The sequence below is a fragment of the Pristiophorus japonicus genome, chromosome 16 (genome assembly GCF_044704955.1).
Source record: "Pristiophorus japonicus isolate sPriJap1 chromosome 16, sPriJap1.hap1, whole genome shotgun sequence".
Classification (NCBI taxonomy): Eukaryota; Metazoa; Chordata; class Chondrichthyes; family Pristiophoridae; genus Pristiophorus; species Pristiophorus japonicus.
In genome coordinates this window covers 24399418-24424415 of record NC_091992.1, presented here as the reverse complement: position 1 = coordinate 24424415, position 24998 = coordinate 24399418, and the positions used below count along the sequence as shown (strand labels likewise).

Below are 24998 nucleotides of genomic sequence, written 5' to 3'. Positions count from 1 at the left end.
AAGAATGCAAATTACTAAGAAAGAAAGAATAAAAGTGCATTTTTCTTTAAAATTGGACAAGACCTCAGAGAAGATGACTATCAGATATATTTTTGTACATTGACTAAGGAGACAAGAAAGTTTCAATGAAAGAGCGCTCAGGCAAAGTACTAACGAGATGGCCTCTTCTCGGTTTTCCCCCCAGGAGAAGCAGTGTCCAAACTGAGAATCGGCAAACTCATGGAGGCCTCCTGCCGCCGCCACACTGAAGTAACCCCAGACGTTCTTACTGCTGCGGAAGTTCAGCTCCTGCACGGTACCAGAGCTCGGCTTGAATCCCTGTCAGATAGAGTAAAAGAACATATGTAACTGTGAGTCACTCGGCTGCAGTCAGACACATCAATACATTAGTCCCTGATTTATTGTGTCTGTCTCGAGTGTACACATTCACACGTTACATGACAAATTATTGGTTACTCAAGTTGAGCTTACGTCAAGACATTTTTCAAATCATCCATGCTCTCTGAACACCCACGAGCCGGACTTTAATACATGTAACTCTTGGTTTGGGGTTGTGCAAAGTAATTTGGAATATACTGAAATATTATAGTGGCCCAGTATGTTAGCACAGGAGTGTTCAACGATCTGCGCACTGAGAATTAGAGGAGATGGGCTTGTGTACATGACTGTCTATCTTGGCCTGGTTAAAAGAGGAAAAATTACAGAGCAGAGGCAACATACTCATACACCGCATATCAGATCAGCCATGATCTTACTGAATGGTGGAGCAAGCTCAAGGGGCCAAATGACCTGCTTCTATTTCTTATGTTCTTATGTACCTCAGCTTGGCCACAACTAGGGGTAGGGCATGAAGGGGCAAGATGCAAGTCAAAGGGACAATGTAATATTGAGCAGTTGTTGTAATGGTCTGCAATAGCAATTACAATACTAGTTTGCTGTGTAACCACGACAACATCCAAAACATATTACTTCAAGCCAGCCACCACTGAGTTTCACATCTCAGCCAGGTCTGTGGTAGAGTGGGAGCGAGGTGGTGGGGAAAAAAAAAAAGAGAAGAACTGAAAGAGGCTGTGGATTTTATCCTGGTACACTGGTACTTATTGATGCATAGACTGCAGTCGATGGCCCAAGGAATAAATGGCCTGCAACTGTTGACAAAGTCTGTAATGTATACAGTTTTACCACTTTCGTGACAAAGTCAGAGGCCTGATGGGAAACTGTTAGGGAAGTAGTAGCAAAAAAGTGATGCCATAATTTTGTAACTCGTGTCCTTAAAAGAAAAATGTGAAATTAAACATTTAATTTTACCTCATCCGGGTTCTCGCTGGTGATACGAGCAGCTATCACATGACCACGAGGGCTGGGAACGTTTGTAGAATTCTCAAAATCAATTGGTGAATCTCCCCATGGGGCAACTCCATACAGCATCCGAATGTCCTTGATTCTGTTTAGAGGGATTCCCATAGCAATCTGAGGGAAACAGAGGAGCAGAATGACATGAAACCAACAGTCGAGCAAAGCTTAGTACTTTTAACTTGTTTGAGAGAGACGGAGAGAGAAACAGATGATTACAAATGTACCAGATACATAAGAACATAAGAAATAGGAGCAGGAGTAGGCCATTTGGCCCCTCAAACTAGCTCCGCCATTCAATAAGATCATGGCTGATCTGATCATGGCTGATCTGATCATGGACTCAGTTCCACTTCCATGCCCGCACCCCATAACCCTTCACTCCCTTATCGCTCAAAAATCTCCACTTTAAATATATTTAATGGCTCAGCCTGCACAACTATCTGGGGTAGAGAATTCCAAAGATTCACGACCCTCAGAAAAGAAATTCCTTCTCATTTCCATTTTAAATGGGCAACCACTTATTCTGGGCCCAAGTTTCCGGTTCTGGCGAAAACGGCTCACCTCCAAGACTTACGTGACCTGCCTGGGCTCGAAGGTGTGCCGGAATCTTCTTGAGCAATTCTCCGGTCCTCCTGGAGCGTGGCGTGGTGCAGCGTAGTCTCCCTGGGGCGGAGCAAGCCTATCGCAGCCTGCATGGGGGTGGGGCTAGGGATCAGCCTTCTCGTCAGTGCCGGCAGGGGAGGGAAGGAGAAGCGTGGCAGGGGGGGGGGGGGGCGTGGAGAGAGAAGTGAGGCAAGGGAGGGGGGGGAAGCATGGCAAGGGAAGGGGGGGTGGGGAGAGAGTGTGGCAAGGGGAAGGGGGGGGGGAGGGGGAGCATGGCAAGGGATGGGGGGGGGGGAGGAGCGTGGCAAGGGAGGGGGGGGGGGAAAGAGTGCGTGGCAACAGGGGGGGGGGGCGTGGGTTGGGGGGCACTCAAAATCCTCCTCCTCCTCCCTCCTCCCCCCCACACCTTACTGTCTGATACAGAGAGCGAGAGACACTGTCAGAGACACCTTCCCTTCACAAAGGTAGGACTTTTATTTTTTATTGATTGCTTATTACTTCGGTCTTGGTGCTTTAGGTGCAGGGTCCCTTCTATTTTTTATTAATTAATTGCTTATTACTTTATGTGCTTCGCTTAGTGCTTTAAATGTACTTCGCTTCTTTAATGTTGTTGTGAAGGTGTTTATGGAAAATCTTCCAACTTCCCTCCCCGCCCCCCCTCCCGTTGTGATGTTGATGTGTCCTTTGTGTTTAATGCTTCCCACCCGCCGTCTCTGACTGTGCCTGCACTAAACTTAACTCTAGTTAAGGTTTTTCAGAACTTACAAAAGTGGACACTTACTCCATTCTAAGTTAGTTTGGAGTAAATTTTCGCTGCCGAAACTTGCAAAACAGGCCCAAGTGGCTGGACACACCCCCTTTTGAAAAAAAATACCTGAACTAAAATGAACCTAAACTCACTAGAACTGGAGCAAACCAAATGCCGAGAATTGCAATTTCTAAGATACTCCAAACGAAAATTGGAGCAACTCCACCTGAAACTTGGGCCTTCTGAAACTATGCCCCCTAGTTCTAGATTCCCCCACGAGAGGAAACATCCTCTCTGCAACTACCTTGTCAAGCCCCCTCAGTATCTTATAAGTTTCAATAAGATCACCTCATTCTTCTAAACTCCAATGAGTATTGGCCCAACATAATCAACTTTTCTTCAACCCCTTCATCTCAGGAATCAACCTAGTGAACCTTCTCTGAACTGCCTCCAATGCAAGTATATCTCTCCTTAAATAAGGAGACCAAAACTGTACGCAGTACTCTAGGTGTGACCTCACCAATACCCTGTACAGTTGTAGCAGGACTTCTCCGCTTTTATACTCCATCCCTTTTGCAATAAAGGCCTACATTCAATTTGCCTTCCTGATTACTTGCTGTACTTGCATATTAACTTTTTTGTTTTTCATGCACAAGGACAGTGTGTAACAAAGCATAGAATATGACTAATATACAGAACTCACCTGCAACTGAGCAGAAGGCAAGTTTACATCCGCGACCATTTCAGTACAGGGATGTTCCACCTGAAGCCTGGGGTTTAGCTCCAGGAAGTAAAAGCTTCCGTCTTGACTGTACAGATACTCCACTGTGCCTGCACTTGCGTAGCCCACCATTTTTGCCAGCTTCACTGCACACTGGAAAATAAAACTTCAGCAATTAACAGGATAACAGAACAAAGAGCAAACTGGTTTGCCAATAAGCGAAAATGGACAACAGCGAACTGGATCATACACAATTGCATACCTCATGAACAATCTGTGATGAGCTCTATGGAAGATTTATTGTAATTGATAAACCAAGGTGAATGGCCATGGCCTATAGTCAAAGGAATAGGAGCGAAAATGATGAGCCAGGATGGAATTATGAGATACCAAACTCGGCTTATACAAAGCTGCGGATTATTGGAGATAGGGAAGACCAAGAGAAGTAAGGAGTTTCAGGGTTTGAGGAGCCGGTAAAGAATGAATTAAAGTAGGGAGGAATTAAAGTATTAATGTAATTTTTTGCAAATACACAAGTGGTACAATAAGGACTGGAAAATAATTCAAAATACAAACTATAAAATTTCAGTCACGTGTCGAAAATGTCAAGGGTGCAACCCTGATGCTTCCTTTTCATGAACCCTGTGATTAATCTTCAGAGGAAACCAAAGCAGCCAGTAAGCAGACCAAATCTGGACAACCTCGATCCCAATTACAGTGCGACCAGCACAGATACATGCATCAAAGCAATTTAATGCAGGTACTTTCTGATTGCAGTTGAAGTAGTGTATCAGCAACCCTAATATAGGCAGTACTGGCAGAAGCAGATGGCTACCTTATCCTAGCTTTATTTCTCAGACATCAGTATTGGTAGCACTCTCGCCTCAAAGTCACAAGGTTCTGGGTTCAAGTCCCAATCCAGACTGGAGCACAAAATACAGGCTGACACTCCGACGCAATACTGAGGGAGTGCTGCACTGTTGGAGATGCCATCTTTTGGATGAGACGATAAACCGATGTCTGCCCTCTCAGATAGACATAAAAGATCCCGTGGCACTATTTAGAAGAGCAGGGGAATTATCCCCGGTGTCCTGGCCACTAGTTATTCCTCAAGCAGTATCACAAAACGGATCATCTGGTCATTATCACATTGTTGTTTGTGGGAGCTTGCTGTGCACAAATTGGCTGCTGCGTTTCCATTACAACAGTGTCTACACTTCAAAAAGTACTGCATTGGCTATAAAGCATTTTGGGATGTCCTGAGGTCATGAAAGGCGCTATATAAAGTATTTTATTTGTGCAGCCTTTCTCTCTCTCTGTGAATTTGAAGATGATCCACATGTCAGTTTCCGCATGTACACTGACGACACCCAGCTCTACCTCATCACCACTTCTCTCGGCCCCTCCACAGTCTCTAAATTGTCAGACTGCTTGTCCGACATCCAGTACTGGAGGAGCACAAATTTTCTCCAATTAAATATTGGGAAGACTAAAGCCATTGTCTTTGGTCCCCGCCACAAACTTCGTTCTCTAGCCACCGACTCTATCCCTCTCCCTAGCATCCATCTGAGACTGAACCACACTGTTCGCAACCTTGGTGTCATATTTGACCCCGAAATGAACTACCGGCCACATATCCGCAGCATAATGAAGACCACCTATTTCCAGCTTCGTAAAATCACCCGTCTCCGCCCTTGTCTCAGCTCATCCGCTGCTGAAACCCTCATCCACGCTTTTGTTACCTCTAGGCTTGACTATTCCAATGCACTCATGGCTGGCCTCCCACATTCTACCCTACTTAAACTTGAGGGCATCCAAAACTCAGCTGCCCATATCTGAACTCGCACCAAGTCCCGCTCGCCCATCACTCGTGCTCGCTGACATACACCGACTCCCGGTTAAGCAACTCCTCAGTATTAAAATTCTCATCTTGGTTTTCAAATCTACCCATGGCCTCACCCCTCCCAATTTTCTGTAATTTCCTCCAGCCCCACAACCCTATTGAGATAGCCTCGCTCCTCTAACCTTGCCGTCTTGAGCATTGTGGATTATAATCGCTCAGCCATTGGTGGCGTGCCTTCTGTTGCCTCGGCCCCAAGTTCTGGAACTCCCTGCCTAAACCTCTCCGCCTCTCTAGCTCTCTTTGCTCCTTTAAGACTCTCCTTAAAACCTACCTTTTTGACCAAGCTTTTGGTCAGCTGCCCTAATTTATCCTTCTGTGGTTCAGTGTCAAATTTCTGGTCTTATAACACTCCTATAAAGTGCCTTGGGGTGTTTTACTATATTACTGGCACTATATAGTTGTTGTTGTTGATACACTGCATGTAGAAAATGTACTGAAAGCATTTAAAAAGGGACAGCCTCATCTGCAGTGCCCATTTTAAATTGTCTTAACAGATGTAACAAATTATGGTTAACACCAGCCTTTTAATTATTTTTACCAGTCTATTTACGGGTGATTTTAAAAATATTTCTGTTTAGAACAGTGAATGCTGATTGAGTGAGGGACTTTAAATGATGTCAGTGCCCGTATAGATATAGGTCTAGACTCAGCAGGTTTCAAAGTGGTTGCTATACTAATTTTATATTCACAAAGACATCAGAACAATGCAGCGCAGCTCCTTTAAATACCACGGCCCCAAAATTCTAGACTGCAAACCAGGGTGTTGTGCCAAGGTCGCAGCCAGCGGTGCCATCCAGACCGGAGCCTGCTGGAGTTTGCAGGGTCAGCGGGAGAGCATCTCGTCTGCATGGGACTGCCGAGCGCAAGTGCCATTTCAGGTGCATCTTTGGCATTCGCCTGCTCCATTGTGCCTGCAGCCTCAGCCACCCACCAAGTGCGTTAAACCAGGCCCTCCTCAATCCTGGACACTGCTCTGATCTGATCCGAGCAAGGGAGCCAATACAGAAAACTAAATGTTCCTCTTCAGGGGTCCAAGCCACTCGTCTGGCCTTGACTCCACCAGTGGGGCCCACGTGTCCATGTGGAGGCCAATATGACTCGCTTCCCCCCACCCCCGCCCCCCCCCGTCTTAGGAAGTCGCCACCCCAGCCCGTCATTTGCCTTGTAAGGGGGCGGGCAGAACTCCTGCCCCTTACAAGGCTCTTTGGAATTGCTCAGAAATTGCAGAGACCCAACTTTAGCGCTCCAGGAATTTTAGGGACCATAAGCTTTTAAACCACTTCAGTATAATATTACTCAGTTCCATGTCCGTTTTGAAAGGTAATTCATTCAAACAGGTTCCTCAGTGGTACCGGTAAGACCCCCCTGTGCTCACCTTCTCCATGCTCTCAAACACTAATGAGGTAGCAATTGTCGCTGGGGCTTCCTCGATAATCTTTTGGTGCCGACGTTGAACCGAGCAATCGCGGCCAAATAAGGAGATTGCATTGCCATAGTGATCAGCGAGGATTTGGACTTCAAGGTGGCGTGCATGTTTGGCAAGCCTCATCACGAAAATTGGAGAACCCGGGACCTCTGTTTGTACCTGAAATAAAGACAGAAATACTAATCCCCTGATGATAAAAACAACATCGCCATGGTGGACACGAACAGGAATCATTGCTCAAATATTTTTCTATTAGAGTGGAAATTTGATGTTGTCCCTTTCATTTTCAAGATAAACCTTCAGGTAAACCATGCAAGAAATGTATCTGAAGGGACTGAATGGTAGGACAGATGCCGTGATCCATGTCTCAGCCAGGCCATCAGAAGGAACCACAACCAAAGCACTTCTGTGCATCTCCCAGCTACTAGTTTAAGAAAAAGCAAAAACAGTACGTTCCTTGGTTGGGCAATGATGGGAGAAGGTGGGAAAAGGGGGAACGTTTAACAAAAATAATAAAATGGGGGAGGGCCGCTGGTTCAGTTACCCACTGTGCCGGGTCCTTGATATCTGTGCATGGTAATGGGGAGGCACAGAAGAGACTCAACCCTGAGCCATCCTCGGGTGCCTCCAAGCAGCTGGATTAGATGTAGCATTGGGAGTCCTGTGCACTGGTGGCTCTTCTATTCTTAGCCACAGTGAGCCCAGGGAGACATTCAAGAGGCGATGAGGGGGGGGCGATCATAAGTTTCTATGAAAGGATCAGCTTGATGGGCCTCTCTCATCTATGTGAAGAGGAGGAAAAAATACAGGAGGCTTACTCTCAAGTAAGCAAGTTTTTAATTAAAAAGCAGCTCGAAAATATCTCAAGTCAAAATGGCCCAGGAAATTCTGCTGAATAATATGAACAGATTGACATACAAATCTAAACATACACACATCCCCAAGGTGATAGCTAAAGCTGTCAATCAAGAATTATGCTGTTTGCATGTACAAACAAACCTAACCACACCAATGTCAGGGGACATTACAGTTCAGGAACACATACAACAAATAAAAAGCAATCTCAAGACCTCTTCTAAATTTTCATTTATATTTTTGCTCCTTCACCACACAGAAAGGACAAACCATTGGAAAGGAAACTGGTTTAATCTTTTTTAATTAAACATTTAAAAACTCTTTCCTCCTTTAAGATGCTGCTTAAAACCTACCTCTTCGACCAATCTTTTGGTCACCTGCCCCCCGCAAAAAAATATTATATATATCTGTATAAAAATATACTCATTGTTGTTAATCCCTTCTGGCAGTGCACTGATTAATGTGCAAGATTCTTCAGGGTACTATTTAGGCACAGTTAAAAAATGAGTTCATGGCTGTGTTACAATAGTACAGAGAGGAATTTCACAGGAACAGATTAACCAGTAACCAGAACAAATTAAATCCTAAAGTGTCCAAAATAAGCAGATTTGGATACGCAGTGAATCCGAACAGTTTGTGATCACAGCTTGGTTCAGCTCAGTTTCTATCACTCAAGACACCTAGTGTCAATTTTGAGGAGATTCATCCCTTTTCCATTGTCTGAATCTGTGCTTTCAGCAGCACAACAGTAAATGCATCTTATTAAGCTAGTGCTGCATCAGCACATTAAAGGCACTCTCCAGATAATGGGAGTCAGAACCTACATTACCAGCATAGCATTATGCAACACACAACAGAATTCACCTTTACTGCATTTGTCATACCGCAATATCTGCATCACCCACCTGTCTGAAAAGGTTTGCAAAATCCTCAGCGTTATTCACTTTTCTTATCCCTTTCCCACCTCCTCCCTCAGAGGCCTTGATCATCACTGGGTAGCCGATATCTTCTGCAGCCTGATGCATGCAATAAATTAGAAAAAGATTATTAAAGATCAACTGGTGTAAAATATACCAGTCTAGAGCCACCCAATAAACTCAGTGCAAATCTAGACCTGGTGAAATAATTGATGGTAAAACTGAGAACAGCAGAGGTAAGTCATCTGAGAGAGCTGCAGCACTAGCCCCTCTATTTCTAGTGCAAACCTAGTACTGGAGCACATTGCGTCCCATCTACTCCAATACCTAGACAAATGAATCACTGTTCGATGACATTTCAGGCCCAAATACCGAGGATCCCACTTTGCCGTCATTCTTGCAGCAGAGTGGGAATCCTGAGAGAAGAGATGCTCATGTTTCTGGAGTTTCCAGGGAAAGGTCAGGAAAATTAAATTTGAAGATGGAACCCCGCACCGGGTATGGGTTCGTCTTCGATTCCCACTATAGGGAGGGGCAGAGTGGCGGGAAGCAAAATGCAGCGCTGAAAAGCCACATGCAGTACAGCTGGCTTACGAGTGGAAGGATCTCTGAAAATCAGCCCCCGTTACAAACGGCCTTTTTAAAATCAGCAATTTTCTCGGGTATTCCAGACATGACCCCAGTCAGGAAACTCCTGTGGGCCCCAATTCCATTAAGATAAAGTGCAGTGTGCCTGGATCTTGCTGGCAATAGGTACATCGAGTGTACAGGAGCTAGGAGGTGCAGGAAATCCAGTAGACCACGCCCTCCCTCTGGCCTTGCCTCCTTTTTACATGCTAGGAGTCTGCAGTGCGGACAGAAAGTGTGCCAGCCACGCCCCGGCCGAAATTCCCTGGCTTTGATCTTTGGACCAGAGAGTCGACGTCACTGCCCCATTTCCCAGCTCTAGTAGTTACCCCAGGTACGCTGCTGGCCCCAAGCACGTTTGGGGTCTTCCTCTATAGTCGACAATTAAACCAGACCAAATGAAGGACAGTTTTGCCACATGGAATGCGACGCACAGCTCTCAGAATTGGATCATTTGGGATTTGCGCAGAAAGCTGTTAACGGATATGATGTAATTGCGATTACGGAGACATGGCTCCAGGGTGACCAAGGCTGGGAACTCAACATCCAGGGGCATTAAATATTCAGGAAGGATAGACAGAAAGGAAAAGGAGGTGGCATAGTGTTGCTGGTTAAAGAGGAGATTAACGCAATAATAAGGAAGGACATTAGCTTGGACGATGTGGAATCTGTATGGGTAGAGCTGCGGAACACCAAAGGGCAGAAAACGCTAGTGGGAGTTGTGTACAGATCACCAACCAGTGGTGAGGAGGTTGGGGATGGCATCAAACAAGAAATTAGGGATGCATGCAATAAAGGTACAGCAGTTATCATGGGTGACTTTAATCTACATATAGATTGGGCTAACCAAACTGGTAGCAATACAGTGGAGGAGAATTTCCTGGAGTGTATTAGGGATGGTTCTCTAGACCAATATGTCAAGGAACCAACTAGAGAGCAGGCCATCCTAGACTGGGTCTTGTGTAATGAGAGGATTAATTGGCAATCTTGTTGTGCGAGGCCTCTTGGGGAAGAGTGACCATAATATGGTAGAATTCTTCATTAAGATGGAGAGTGACACAGTTAATTCAAAGACTAGGGTCCTGAACTTAAGGAAAGGTAACTTCGATGGTATGAGACGTGAATTGGCTAGGATAGACTGGTAAATGATACTAAAAGGGTTGATGGTGGATAGGTAATGGCAGACATTTAAAGATCACATGGATGAACTTCAACAATTGTACATCCCTGTCGGACGTAAAAATAAAACGGGGAAGGTGACTCAACCGTGGCTAACAAGGGAAATTAAGGATAGTGTTAAATCCAAGGAAGAGGCATATAAATTGGCCAGAAAAAGCAACAAACCAGAGGACTGGGAGAAATTTAGAATTCAGCAGAGGAGGACAAAGGGTTTAGTTAGGAGGGGGAAAAGAGTATGAGAGTAAGCTTGCAGGGAACATAAAAACTGACTGCAAAAGCTTCTATAGGTATGTGAAGAGAAAACAATTAGTGAAGATAAGTGTAGGTCCCTTGCAGTCAGAATCAGGTGAATTTATAATGGGGAACAAAGAGTTCTGTCTTCACTAAGGATGACACAAATAACCTTCCGGAAATACTAGGGGACCGAGGGTCGAGCGAGGAGGAGGAACTGAAGTAAATCCTTCAGTCAGGAAATTGTGTTAGGGAAATTGATGGGATTGAAGGCCGATAGATCCCCAGAGCCTGATAGTCTGCATTCCAGAGTACTTAAGGAAGTGGCCCTAGAAATAGTGGATGCATTGGTGGTCATTGTCCAACATTCTATAGACTCTGGATCAGTTCCTCTGGATTGGAGGGTAGCTAATGTAACCCCACTTTTTAAAAAAGGAGGGAGAGAGAAAACAGGGAATTATAGACCGGTTAGCCTGACATCAGTACTGGAGAAAATGTTGGAATCAATTATTAAAGACGTAATAGCAGCGCATTTGGAAAGCAGTGACAGGATCGGTCCAAGTCAGCATGGATTTATGAAAGGGAAATCATGCTTGACAAATCTTCTAGAATTTTTTTGAGGATGTAACTAGTAGAGTGGACAAGGGAGAACCAGTGGATGTGTTGTATTTGGACTTTCAAAAGGCTTTTGACAAGGTCCCACACAAGAGATTAGTGCGCAAAATTAAAGCACATGGTATTGGGGGTAATGTATTGACGTGGATAGAGAACTGGTTGGCAGACAGGAAACAAAAAGAGTAGGAATAAACGGGTCCTTTTCAGAATGGCAGGCAGTGACTTGTGGGGTACCACAAGGTTCAGTGCTGGGACGCCAGCTATTTACAATATACATTAATGATTTAGATGAAGGAATTGAATGTAATATCTCCAAGTTTGCAGATGGCACTAAGTTGGGTGGCAGTGTGAGCTGTGAGGAGGATGCCAAGTGGTTGCAGGGTGACTTGGACAGGTTAGGTGAATGGGCAAATGCATGGCAGATGCAGTATAATGTAGATAAATGTGAGGTTATCCACTATGGTGGCAAAAACAGGAAGGCAGAATATTATCTGAATAGTGACAGATTAGTAAAAGGGGAGGTGCAACGAGACCTGGGTGTCATGGTACATCAGTCATTGAAGGTTGGCATGCAGGTACAGCAGGCAGTTAAGAAAGCAAATGGCATGTTGGCTTTCATAGCGAGGGGATTTGAGTACAGGGGCAGGAAGGTGTTGCTACAGTTGCACAGGGCCTTGGTGAGGCCACACCTGGAGTATTGTGTACAGTTTTGGTCTCCTAACTTGAGGAAGGACATTCTTGCTATTGAGGGAGTGCAGCGAAGGTTCACCAGACTGATTCCCGGTATGACAGGACTGACATATGAAGAAAGACTGAATCGACTAGGCTTATATTCACTGGAATTTAGATAATCATCATCATCATAGGCAGTCCCACGAATCGAGGATGATTTGCTTCCACATCAAGAAGCTCACAGGTGTTTCAGTGAAGGACCTAATATTCCAGGTCCCGAAGTAAATCTTGAAGGGTGGACGATGCCTATGCGTGGATTTTTTTTTTTTTTTTTTTTTTTTAAACGTGTGGTGACCGTTACACATCAGCCACCACACGGGCTTGACAGAGCTAGGTCTTGGTCCAGTAGCAAGGATTAACCAAGACGACTAGAGACCAGCTCTGCTGCACGGACCTAGTGCGCACACATATTGCAGTGTGGGCTGGCCCGTGCTGCCCCTGAACTCTCGCCTTTCCTGGGCTAGAAGAATGAGAGGGGATCTCATAGAAACATATAAAATTCTGACAGGATTGGACAGGTTAGATGCAGGAAGAATGTTCCCAATGTTGGGGAAGTCCAGAACCAGGGGTCACAGTCTAAGGAGAAGGGATAAGCCATTTAGGACCGAGATGAGGAGAAACTTCTTCACTCAGAGAATTGTGAACCTGTGGAATTCTCGACCACAGAAAATTGTTGAGGCCAGTTCGTTAGATATATTCAAAAGGTAGTTAAATGTGGCCCTTACGGCTAAAGGGATCAAAGGGTATGGAGAGAAAGCAGGAATGGGGTACTGAAGTTGCATGATCAGCCATGATCATATTGAATGCTGGTGCAGGCTTGAAGGACCGAATGGCCTACTCCTGCATCTATTTTCTATGTTTTTCCATGCCTGTGCTATTTTCCCTCATATTAAAGTCGATCTTTTACACAAGAAAAAAAAGAGATGCATCTGCATTAATGCAGCACCACCGCTACTTAACAGCACAGCATTTAAACAGTAGACCTTTTTTAAGTCGAAAGGCCACCCTGAGCACTTTGTATCCCAAGTTTGACATGAAGCTGAATTTACACTCCATGCTGAGACGACCACCTCTTTCACTCTGCTTCACTTCACTGACTAGGCCCAACCTTGACGCTACAAAGTTTATCAGGGTAAAAATCACATTACAGACACTAAATTTGCAACGTAAATGCATCCTAATGCACATTTACCTTTAGGACCCTCAAAGATCAGATGGGCAGGGAAAGAGAGTATTTTTAATCCCCCAAAAGGTTACTTTTTGCACAAAGGAACAGTCAGTACGCAGTGCACAGAATGGATAGACACATGCTCAATTCCCCTCAGCTGCAGAACTCCCAGTCACCACCTCATCACAATAAGGAGGTGCTGAGCAGAGGAACAGCCATCTCCAGGCTGCTTGGGAATTCTTATGACTGGTTCAGAATGGCTCCGGCAGAAGCGTAGCTGCAGATTACCTGTCTGCCTGTTGTCATGGCCCAGGGAGATCAGGGAAGTGCACAAAGTGTACCAAAATAAAGATTTTACCATCATCACGGTGCCGGGTCTCCCAGCAAATCATTGATATGAAACTACCCGTTTATAGGCTTTTGATTCTCGGTGCCGGGGACTGAATTTAGTGTCGCCACCAATTCTCACCCGTGGTCTCAGGTGAGAACAAAAGATCCCACACAAAGAGAGATTTCCAGTATCCTGGCCAACAATCCTCCCTCACCAACACTACCAAAAACACATCAACTGGACATTCATTTCATTTGCTGTTTGTGGGACCTTGCTGTGCGCTGACTGGCTGCCCCATGGGTCTTGTAACAGTGATTGCAGTATTCAACAGTATTTTACTGGTTGGGAAGTACTTTGGGACATTCTGAAAGCATGATACAGAGCTATATAAATGCAAGTCATTTTTCTTTACGCTCTTGGTTGCTTTTACATTGGCTACTGTGCCAGCCTCTTCATTTATTGCGACATTACCACAGACTATATAGGCAGTGCATGAGCATTTAAAGGACTGCGTCCCCTCACCTTTAGACCACTCTCCATATCTGCTATGCAGCCTGTCTCATACAGCTCAGGAGGAACGTTGACAATTAGTTTCGGTGGATCAGTTTCTGTCCACTCAAGAGTCAGCCCTGAAAACAAAAGTTAACCAACTGAATTGCATGTTCATATACCACGAAAATGGGTTGCTTTGGATCTGGAGAGGGGTTGGGTGGGCAATAGGAGAGAAACACACAGTCTTTCAATCAGTTGGCATTAACAGCTTTCACTTTGCATGACTGAAGAAAGTTTTCTTCGAATATGACAGTGGAGCAGCAACGTGCAAGGCCAAACGGTGAAAGTAGAGGTTTAATGGCCAACTCAGCTGGGCTTTCCGACCATGGCCTGCTGTTGAGAGATGGCGGTGGGTGGGAGCTGAGGGGAGGGACAATCGGAGATGGAGTCTCCGTCAGGCCACGTTCACACCTCTCTTGGCAGTCAGCCAAGAGCAGCATTGGGAACAGCACACTGGCCGCTTCAAGCCGTCAGAGGTGGCCTAATGGCCCAAGAGAACCAAGGAGAAGAAAATAAATGGAAGGGGAACTGGAGAGGAAGATACGGGAGACATTTGATTAAATCAAAACTTAAATGGATTCCACCATAATCAACAAATTTTACACATGCATTGTACACTTCAGAGTGCAGAGGTTGTTTTTAAAGAGGCCTGTACATAAGGCTGCTATCTTTTATTTATTTGTTCTTCCCCTTAGCCTCACACATTCTTCATCCACCTTTACATCTTCTTACGCTTCACACTACAAGAACAATCTGCTGCTGCCACTTGGGCCAATCCTCAGGAGGTACCAGAACAGTTCCTTGGGATCACTCACCCTTCGCTATGGAAAGGTGCCTGACCCACTCTCAGTACTTCCCACAATGAGATGTCACACCTACTGGTTCAGATATTTCAGATCAGCTGATGACTAAAAATCATCTCTTTATTCATACAGTTTTCAACCAAAAACCTACACACTTCAAATAATCTATTCCAAAAACACTTCCCACTTTGTCATGTGCATTTACTAAATAAAACTGACTGAGAGAGTGTGACCAGCAGCAATAATGGTTTGTCCTCCAGCAATAATTGTGCTATTTGTTTGTTTAAATTCAATTTTTAATTTCCAATGCCAATATAGTCAGCAATGTGCATAGGAAAAATGCAGCATTGTTTCACGGGATCTATTTCTTACTGTTGTATAACCACAGTGTAACATCACTTCAGTGACCGAACAATCCTTCACAAAAAAAAGTGACCCCCCCGCCCCCGCCCCCCACCCCGAATCACCACGATGGCACAAGGTTCATTAAGGCTCAGCCACCAGTGCATTTTAAACAGACTTTTTTGGTCTTACCCTAAGCAGCCACCATTTTCTCTCCTTAAAGCACATTTTCTTGGCAGGGGAAGGATCCACAGCCCTCAAGTACCTCACAGAAGTGAGCCCAGATAGCAGAACCCGGTCCAATCCTGTCATCACACAATGCCCACATTGCAAATGGGAGGGAGCCTCAAGCATACCCTCCTTCACGTCGATGCATTGAGGCCAATTGTAGAGACCCAACTGCTGCCTCGTCTTATACAGGATAGCTCACACAGACCATAAATTGAGCCTGATATCTTCTCGTCTGTATAATATATGCTTGAAAATGAAAAACTTGTCATAAATTGATTTGCCACCGGAGCCTACTGTTACCCATCTTTCACAATAACCTGAACAGAAATGTTCCCCGTCCAGTTATCCAAGTTAAAGTCATCAAACATTTTTGGTTTACTGAGATCACTGCCTTACCACTGCCACTCCAGGGGAGAGTGGGGATTCCTGCAGTCTGTGCAACAATAGAAGAGGCAATCTTATCACCCAGCGCCCACATAGCTAGACTTGGAGGACCTGAAGAGAAGAAAAAGCAAGTACTTTGAACAAGGTCACAGCTTAGTCTATACAGCACCAGAAGGTAATTCAGTGATCTTTGTAAGGAGCTCCTTCACCCAACTGATAACTACATAGCACTGAAGCACACTAGAGCCTATCTATAAAGCAGGTCCTTGAAAGTCAAACCAAAAGAACATGGGTCAAATGAAAGATGTGTTAAGACTTTATACTGATTAGAGTGGGAGCCAAGGGCACAACATAAGGAATACCAGACTCTATTAAAGTGAGAGGCATTTTATATCAAACCTGTTTTATGTGGCTGGCTGGTAAGCGAGCCAAAGGCAAGTATATCAAACTACAAAAGTGAGAGCTACAGAAACACGCTGTTTATTTAAGATTCACTAACGGTTGTGAAGTAGCAAGACAGTAATTCAATGCTGTACTGTTGCTGACGGTGACATTAAGAATACAAGGGCCCAGTCTCACTAGTAAGACATAGCAGGACATATGGAGTGTCAGCTTGGCTCAGTTGGTAACATTCTTGCCTCTGAATCAGAAGTTTGGAGGCTCAAGCCCCACTCTGGGGCTTGAGCATGTAATCTAGGTTGGCACTTCAGTGCAATACAGTGAGCTCCATTGTTGGAGGTACCATCTTTCGGATGAAACATTAAACCCAGGCGCCTGTTTGAATGGACATAAAAGATAACATGGCATTTTTTTTCCAAAAAAGAACAGATTTGTTGTCCTAGCCAACTTTTATCCCTCACCCAAACCAGGTTAACTGGTCATTTAACTCAGTTACAGTTTGTGGGATCTTGCTGTGCACACATTGGTAGCCATATTTACCCACAATTAACATTGTGCATGAAGCACTTTGGGACACCGAGGACGCAAACAGTGCTATGTAAGTGCAAGTTCTTTCCTTCTCTTAATGACCATCACCAGATGAGTTAAACAGAGGCTGAAACAGTTCTACTTGGCAAGAAGCAGTATTTCTTACCCATGAAAGCAATGTCATGTTTGTGAAGAAGTTCCGGCAGTTTGGGATTCTCAGAGGCATGGCCCCAGCCTGCCCACACTGCCTGTAAATGGAGAAGATAACACATATCTGTACACATTCTTTATACATCATTCCTTTATAAAGAAAAGAATATATTCAAAGTACCAAGGAGGAAATAACTGGTAGCTGCAGGCATAAACCATTGGCCTCCCCAATGACAGACCTACACTAAAACCACAGCCTTGAATACCACCCAGGTATGGCTGTCCTTACTGGGTCCCAAGTTTACCAGTTATCAGCATCATCTCGGAGGGATCAGTGCCACCTGGCAGAACCTGCACCTCCTGTCAGAGTGGCAGTGTGGTGACTTGAGTGGCCTTGTCCAACCCTGCCACCCAGTTAAAGGAGAAAGTGAAGGAGTGGGAAAGGGAGAAGAAATGGGATTTAAGTGAGATTCAAAAACATTCCGACAGAATCATCTCCCAGCTGTTTATAATGTTGAAGTGTACAGCAACAGGGATTAGGAATGCAAACTATTTTAAAGAGGGAAGACATTTGCATGTTATAATATTACATCATAGGCAGTCCCTTGGAATCGAAGACTTGCTTCCACTCTAATAATGAATCCTTAGGTGGCTGAACAATCCAATACGGGAACCACAGTCTGTCACAGGTGGGACAGATAGTCGTTGAGGGAAGGGGTGGGTGGGACTGGTTTGCCGCACGCTCTTTCCGCTGCCTGCACTTGATTTCTGCATGCTCTCAGCGACGAAGCTAGAGGTGCTCAGCGCCCTCCTGAATGCACTTCCTCCACTTAGGGCGGCATTTGGCCAGGGACTGCCAGGTGTCAGGAGGGGATGTTGCTTTTTAATCAGGGAGGCTTTGAGGGTGTCCTTGTAACGTTTCCTTTGGCTCATTTGCCGTGAAGGAGTTCAGAGTAGAGCGCTTGCTTTGGGAGTCTAGTGTCTGGCATGCAAACAATGTAGCCTGCCTACACTTGATCAGCTCCGCTGGGCAGGCCACATTGTTTGCGTGCCAGACACGAGATTCCCAATAATATTACATACTTAAGGGTTGTCTGACCCAAATGGAACCAACCCCAGATAAGAGTAACAGGGAGCGTTTGTAGCTACTTTTCTAACAGTACCTGAACTGGGATGCGCTTTGCAATGTCCAGTATCAGCTCAACATTGGCATAGTTATTGTTGTTTGGTCCTCCAGGAACTGGAACATAGTGGTCGGCCATTTTTATGTATTCTGCAAAGTAAAAGCAACATTTCAGGTCACAAGTTGTCACTGGCAGTAATCCCCAAGGATCACACAAAGATCAGAAGCAGTCACTAGCCGAATTCACCTCATTGTGTTACAGCTGCCAAAAGAACAGTACTGCACCACTGAAGAGGCCAAGAGGTAATGTAAACAACAACCAAGTCTTTTTAAGGCAAGTGCCTGTTTGTTTTCCCCTCACTATTGCAGCACTTGATCATATGTGACTCCGAAAGCATACACTCCAGAGACTGGTAGCAGACTGCCATCCTGGTCACTTCCACATAAATACTGACCACTCCTGTCTCCCCACCAAACCTGCAATTATCTCCCCTTTATCTCTAACTCTTGCTAGCGTATGGTTCCATGGGCGCCATATCTCCTGTAATTTCCCAAGTGGCCATTCTACATGTACGAGCCAAGACATTGAGTATCTATAGGAGGTCCTCACATTTTGTCCTTACGTACACATTTTTCAAGAGGTTCACTGGATAGCAGGTGGGAGCAGAATCCCAGGCCAATTTTGGCAATATGTCGACAGGGTGAGATGAAGTAAATATAGAGTGGGAGGAGGCTTGTGTGGAGCATAAACATAGACCAGTTGGGCCAAATTTTTTATTTTTGTTCATACACGAGATGTGGGCATTGCTGGCAAGGCCAGCATTTATTGCCCATCCCTAACTGCCCTCGAGAAGGTGGTGAGCTGCTTTCTTGAACTGCTACAGTCATGTGGTAACTGAGTGGCTTGCTAGGCTATTGCAGAGGGCAGCTAAGAGTTAACCACATTGCTGTGGGTCTGGAGTCACATATAGACCAGACCGGGTAAGGGCAGCAGATTTCCTTCCCTGAAAAAGGACATTAGTGAACCAGATGGGTTTTTACGAAAATGTAGTTGTTTCATGGTCACCATTATGGATATTAGTTAATTAAACAAATCTGGATTAAAAAGCTAAGATTAAATTCCACAACTGCTGTGGTGGGATTTGAACTCATATCTCCAGATCATTAGCCCATACCTCTGGATTACTAGTCCAGTAACATAACCACTATGCTATGGGCCTGTTTCTGTGCTGTAAATTCTATGTAATTTTCTTTCTCTCCCTGCCCAACCCCAGTAACCATTCCATTTACAGCCTTGGTACAATCAGCACAGATCAATAATTAAACAAGGATGTCCAGGTCTATATAGGGCCCAAATTTCCCCATGAGTTGCACCAGTTTTTTTGGTATAACTTGATTTTTCTGGTGTATCTTTTTAGTTGCAAATATGGCCATTTAATTTGCACCAGTGTAAGTGAGTTAGTTAGGTCAGGTTTTTTTTCCCAAAAGGGGGCGTGCCCAGCCACTTACACTATTTATGCCAATTTGACCAGAAAAAAGTTGTACTTAACTAACTTAGGGCAGCGTATGTGTCCACTTATGTCCACACAGAAAGACCTTACTTACAGTTAAGGAATCGGCGCAAGTAACCACATTTAAAGCACCAAAGCACAAAAAGTAATAAGCAATGAATTAATAAAATATAAGGAACCCTGCCCCTAAAGCACCAAGACCAAAGTAATAAGCAATCAATAAATAATAAAATAAAATATAAGGAACCCTGCCCCTAAAGCACCAAGACCAAAGTAATAAGCAATCAATAAATAATAAAATAAAATATAAGGAACCCTGCCCCTAAAGCACCAAGACCAAAGTAATAAGCAATCAATAAATAATAAAAAAAAATAGAAGGAACCCTGCACCTAAGGCAGTCAGTAAATAATAAAAAACAGAAGTCCTACTTTAGGGAATACAGCGGGCTGCCGATGAGGGAGCCCATTCGGCCAGGGCTATGGACAGCGTGTTTCGGGCTCTCCCACACAGCCTGCAGCGCGCATTTGCAGAAACGGCCTGTCAGGAGCTACTGCACATGCGCGCAGACTCTAGCACCGGGACCTGGCTCCACCCCCAATCCATTGGGCCATGCTGCGCCACGATGGAGGAGAGGCTGGGGAGCGGCCAAAATATGGAGGTCTTTTTTCAGCGCGCTTGGAGGCGGGCAAAAGTGGCACAGCTCAAATGAGGGTGCCAGAAAGAGGTTAGGGAAATTTGGGCCCTATATTGCTCAGTACATTTACCCACTACCCCACTCAAAGTCATACGTCACTGCTCTAATCTATCCCTGCAAAACAAACTGAAACCATAGAAGTAGCACAACAAAAGCTATGGTTAGTGTTTTGGATTAAAGGGCTGTGCTGTACCCTAACCCCGAGATTGCAGACCCCACCATCCATAGATGTCCTTCGTTACAGGCTGCTAAAGCATCTGCTGGTCAACACCCCTGCTTTTGCTTATATTGTGTTGTGACAGATCTTTACAGACCAGAATAGACCAAGACCTCTTTGTCATAGAACATGTTATTAATCACAGAGCGGTACTCAGTCAAAACAGTAACTCGTTAGATTATCCCAACGCACTCCTGCTCAGCCACCCACCTTGCATCCTCCGTAAACTTGAGCTTATCCAAAATTCTGCTGCCTGTATCCTGTGCTCGCTGACTTATATTGATTCCTAGTTCAGCAATACCTCGATTTTAAAATTCTCAACCTGGTTTCCAAATCCCTCCATGGTCTCACCCCTCCCTATCTTGGTTAACTCCTCCAGCCCTAAACCCACCCACCAACCCGTGAGATTGCTGCAATCCTCCATTTCTGGCCTCGTGCTTCTCCGAATTTCTGCGCTCCGCCATTGGCGGCCGTGCCTTCAGCTGCTTAGGGCCTAAGCCCTGGAATTCCCTCCCTCAACCTCTCTGCCTCACTACCTTTCTCTCTCTTCCTTAAAAATCTACCTCATGTCCCAATATCTCCTTGGGGGCTCGGTGTCAAATGCTCCTGTTTGATACCACTCCTGTGAAGTGTCTTGGGACGTTTTACTACATTAAAGGCGCTCTGTAAATGCATGCTGTTTGTGTCGATAAACTGACCTGCATTAGCTTTCAAGTCTTCTGGAGTTACCATGACAACAAATCGTATTGCACGCTCATTCCTGAACATCTCATAAGACCAGCGCCGTATGGACCTCATGCACTTCACTGCTGCAATCCCATTGTTGGCAATCAGCACCTGTGGGACAAAGTCAAGCAAGTTATCCGGCTATAAATGGAACTAAACGAAGGTTATAAAGGATAAATTTAGGCACCGACAATTCAATATTTTATGAAGCACATTGTTCCTGGAAGTTGGAATATTATTTGGAGGAATTTTGACTGCTTAGAGATTTTATTTGTATATAGTCACCCCTCTCTGGAAAGACTGCGAATTATATATGGTACGCGAGAAAGAATGGGCTTGATGGGCTAAATTACCTTTTACATCCCACATTCCTTTAAATCACTGAACAGACACCATCCAATCATTTTTATTTCACCATATCTAAAAGGCTCATCTTTAAAATATCTTTTGCTCAAAATGGGCATTGCTTCTTTTTCAGTGATCCATTTAACACATTGGATGGGCAACCATAGCAAAGAACAGTAAGGGAGCATCTTGGAGCTGTTTCTGTGTTTGGACAATAGGACACGTACCTGGCCAAAGGCAGATAAGCCAAGCCACCCTCTACCCGCTAAAGTGAAAGACATTTTGCTTACCTTTTCGATAACTTTATTGCCCCCAAATCGAGTTACAAACTCAGCCGGGGAAGCAACAGTGAAATCTCTCTGCAGCTCAAACTTCTTCCTGTCCCTTCCTTGCTTCATCAGATGCAGTCCTGACATGCTAGGCCTGTGGAGAGAAGGAACAATTTTCAAGAACCGAACAGCTTGTTTAGTGGGATGGTTTGTGCTGATTGGCTATTGCCGCTGAGACTATAACATAACTTAATTTGAAAGGTAATTGGGTAAGTATTTGAAAAAGATGAATATAAAAAGGTTCAATGAAAGGACAGGAAGATGGGCCTGGAGCAGACAACTCCAGCTCAAAAGGTGGCACTGGCACAATAGGCGTAATGGTCTCGATCCGAGTTTCTATGAGCCACACAAAAAGAAAAGAAAACCTTGCATTTATATAGCACTTTTCACGATCACTGGACGTCCTAAAGTGCTTTACAGCTCATTAAGTACTTTTTGGAGTGTAGTCACTGTTATAATGTCAGAAACACGGCAGCCAATTTGCGCACAGCCAGCTCCCACAGAGCAAAATGATAATGACCAGATCTGTTTTAGTGATGTTGGGATGAGGGATAAATATTGGCCAGGACACCGGGGATAACTCCTGTGCTCTTCTTCGAAATAGTGCCATAGAATCTTTCTCGCCGACCTGAAAAGCAGACAATTTAATGTCTCATCCCAAAGACGGCATCTTCGACAGTGCAGCACTCCCTCAGTACTGCACTGGAGTGTCAGCTTAGATTTTTGCGCTCAGGTCTCTAGAGTGGGACTTGAACCCACAACCTTCTGACTCAGAGGCGAGGGAGGTGTGACCTCTGTTGGAAGTGCACCTGTGGACATTTAGTTAGGACACCTGGGCTGTAAGTTGACCCCAGGTCACTTGTCGTTAAGGCTCAGACATGAATAATGGTCACATGGGAGAGATGCTGGAGGGTGACTCCATGCCAGTGAGACAAATAACTTCAGAGGATGGGAGAAAATGACCTGATCCATGGCTCAACGCCCAGATAGCAAATAGTCAGTAATGAAGTACATCACAAAAAGCAAGTGGTTTGAGGATATTTCTTAAATAACCAACAGTGGAATTCAATTATAGTTTGCCACATATGTATATAATTGGACTAGTTCGACTACAACTATGGGTTAGAGTTTCCCTAACCTGTTTTTCTGGCGCCCTCACCAAAGGTGTGCCGTTTTTGTCCGCCTCCAAGCGCGCCGTAAAAAAGACGTCGGTATTCTGGCCGCTCCCCAGCCTCTCCTCGGTCGTGGCGCAGCGTGGCTTAATGGATTGGGGGCAGTGCCAGGTCCCGGAGCTGAAAACAGTGCCGGGACCTCTGCACATGCACGCTAGAGTCTGCGCGCATGTGCAGTAGCTCCTGCCAGGCCGAATCAGTGAGTACGCGCTGCAGGCTGGGTGGGAGGGGCCCAAAGAACAGAGTCCGTAGCTCCGGCCGAATGGGCTCCCTCATCGGCGGTCCGCTGCATTCCCTAAGGTAGGACTTCTATTTTGTGTGTGTTATTTACTGTTTGATTTTGGTGCTTTAGATGCAGGGTTCCTTCTATTTTATTTGTTATTTATTAATTGCTTATTACTTTTGGTGCTTTGTTTGGTGCTAGGTGGCGCTTTAAATGTAGTTACTTGCGCGATTCCTTAACTTTAGGTAAGATTTTTCTGTGCAGACAGAAGTGGCAACATACGCTGGCCTAACTTAGTTTGGAGCAACTATTTGCTGGTCAAACGCCTAAAACAGGGGTAAGTGGCTGGGAACGCCCCCTTTTAAGAAAAAAAACTGAACTAAAAAAACCTAACTAACTCACTTACACTGACGCGAATTAAATGGCCAGAATTGCAACTAAAAAGATAGTCCAGAAAAATCAAGTTGCTCCAAAAAAAAAAAGAAGAGCAACTTCTGGGGAAACTTCAGCCCTATGATCCTGATTTAGAGCCATTCCTTCACTCCAAAAAGGTACAGTTTTCTGCAATCACTCCACAAATAGTTGCCCTGCTAAATGTCTAACCAAATTGCAGCAAAAAGAATCTTTGAAACTTGATGAGAAACCATTTTTAAAATTACCCGCAAAAATGATTGGTTTGAACAGGAATTTGCTTGCAGTGATTGTACTTTTGAGAATAGTAAAATTGTGGTGAATATTTCCTCTCCCTCCCCTACTGAAGACACGGACTCATGCCAAGCTGTAGCTCTGCAGCCATCAATAGCCCTGCAGGACCTCAGCCAAGTGATCACTCTTAATGCATCGGCCTAGACAACGACTCGCCAATGCTATTCAACTGGGAGCGCATCACGACCAAACCCAATCATGGCCTCGCACGGGGTCCACACATGCATATTTTCCAGGTCTATTCGTAGTACACTGAACAGTGCCTTTGCCCACTCAACAACTGTACTCTTTGGAGAGACAATGCAAAGGATCAAGTAAAAAAAAGATGCTGCATCTTGAATAGAAAACACTGACTGCCTCCTTTCATGGCATTGCGGTTAACAACCACCCAATATTGTATGGTCATGCAAAACAGAAGAGAGACAGATTCAATCCCTGCCTTGTGCTAAGTTAGTTGCTTTCAACCACAGCAGCAGCATCATAGTTAAACTAAATGCCCTTTAAGCTAGAGAGTGGAAAAATAAATCAGTGAAGATTCTCCTTCCCGATTGCTACTTGGCTGGAAAGCACTTGCTTTGCGGGCATCATATCGAGAGGAATGCTGGTCTCGACGGGGAAACCTTCCACAATCAAACAGCCTACTAACATTCACTATCTGGGTTTGCACGTTAAGTATGGCCACTTGAACGAGATACCAATGGACCGTCCTCCAACAGGAGACCAGGATCTTCAGGAGGGGAGAAAGGTGAAATCATTTCTTTATAAAAATGGCACTGATTATAATTGGTACAATGTCAACTGTAGACTGAGCGCTGCAGAAGTCTAATACACCAAGGGCCTCAGCCCCACGCAAGCTTAAACTGACGGCAACAGTCACACCGAATCCCCCTGCAAGGCTTAGCACTTCACTCAAATAACAGGCAGACTTGCATTTCACATTTCTGTTTCACAATATCATCTCCTACTAACCTCCGCAGTAAGTAGTACATCATTCTCTGGCTCTCATCTCCAGAATCCTCCATGATCAGTGAGGAGAGTCACAGGCTGCCGCACTCGGTAGAAAAATTGTGCAGGCTTTACTGGTTGCAGTTTAGATAGTCTGGAGAGAATACCTTTTTGACGAGAGAGTCCCATTGCATTGAATTTATTCC

At 44.8% G+C, this 24998-nt stretch overlaps 1 protein-coding gene across 4 annotated transcripts in view; it reads right to left on the bottom strand.

The window, feature by feature from the left end:
* acaca (acetyl-CoA carboxylase alpha) overlaps nt 1-24998 on the bottom strand; it is a 272671-nt gene that overhangs the window by 220878 nt on the left and 26795 nt on the right. For all 4 annotated transcript variants that reach the window (XM_070857142.1, XM_070857145.1, XM_070857143.1 and 1 more), the window contains exons 3-13: nt 21709-21841; nt 21046-21184; nt 17965-18074; nt 16818-16899; nt 15737-15835; nt 13935-14041; nt 8518-8628; nt 6707-6916; nt 3411-3581; nt 1309-1470; nt 155-318 (exon numbers count right to left, since the gene is read on the bottom strand). In XM_070857142.1, the coding sequence (XP_070713243.1) occupies nt 155-318; nt 1309-1470; nt 3411-3581; nt 6707-6916; nt 8518-8628; nt 13935-14041; nt 15737-15835; nt 16818-16899; nt 17965-18074; nt 21046-21184; nt 21709-21841 (1488 nt within the window). The remainder of the gene's footprint in view (nt 1-154; nt 319-1308; nt 1471-3410; nt 3582-6706; nt 6917-8517; nt 8629-13934; nt 14042-15736; nt 15836-16817; nt 16900-17964; nt 18075-21045; nt 21185-21708; nt 21842-24998) is intronic.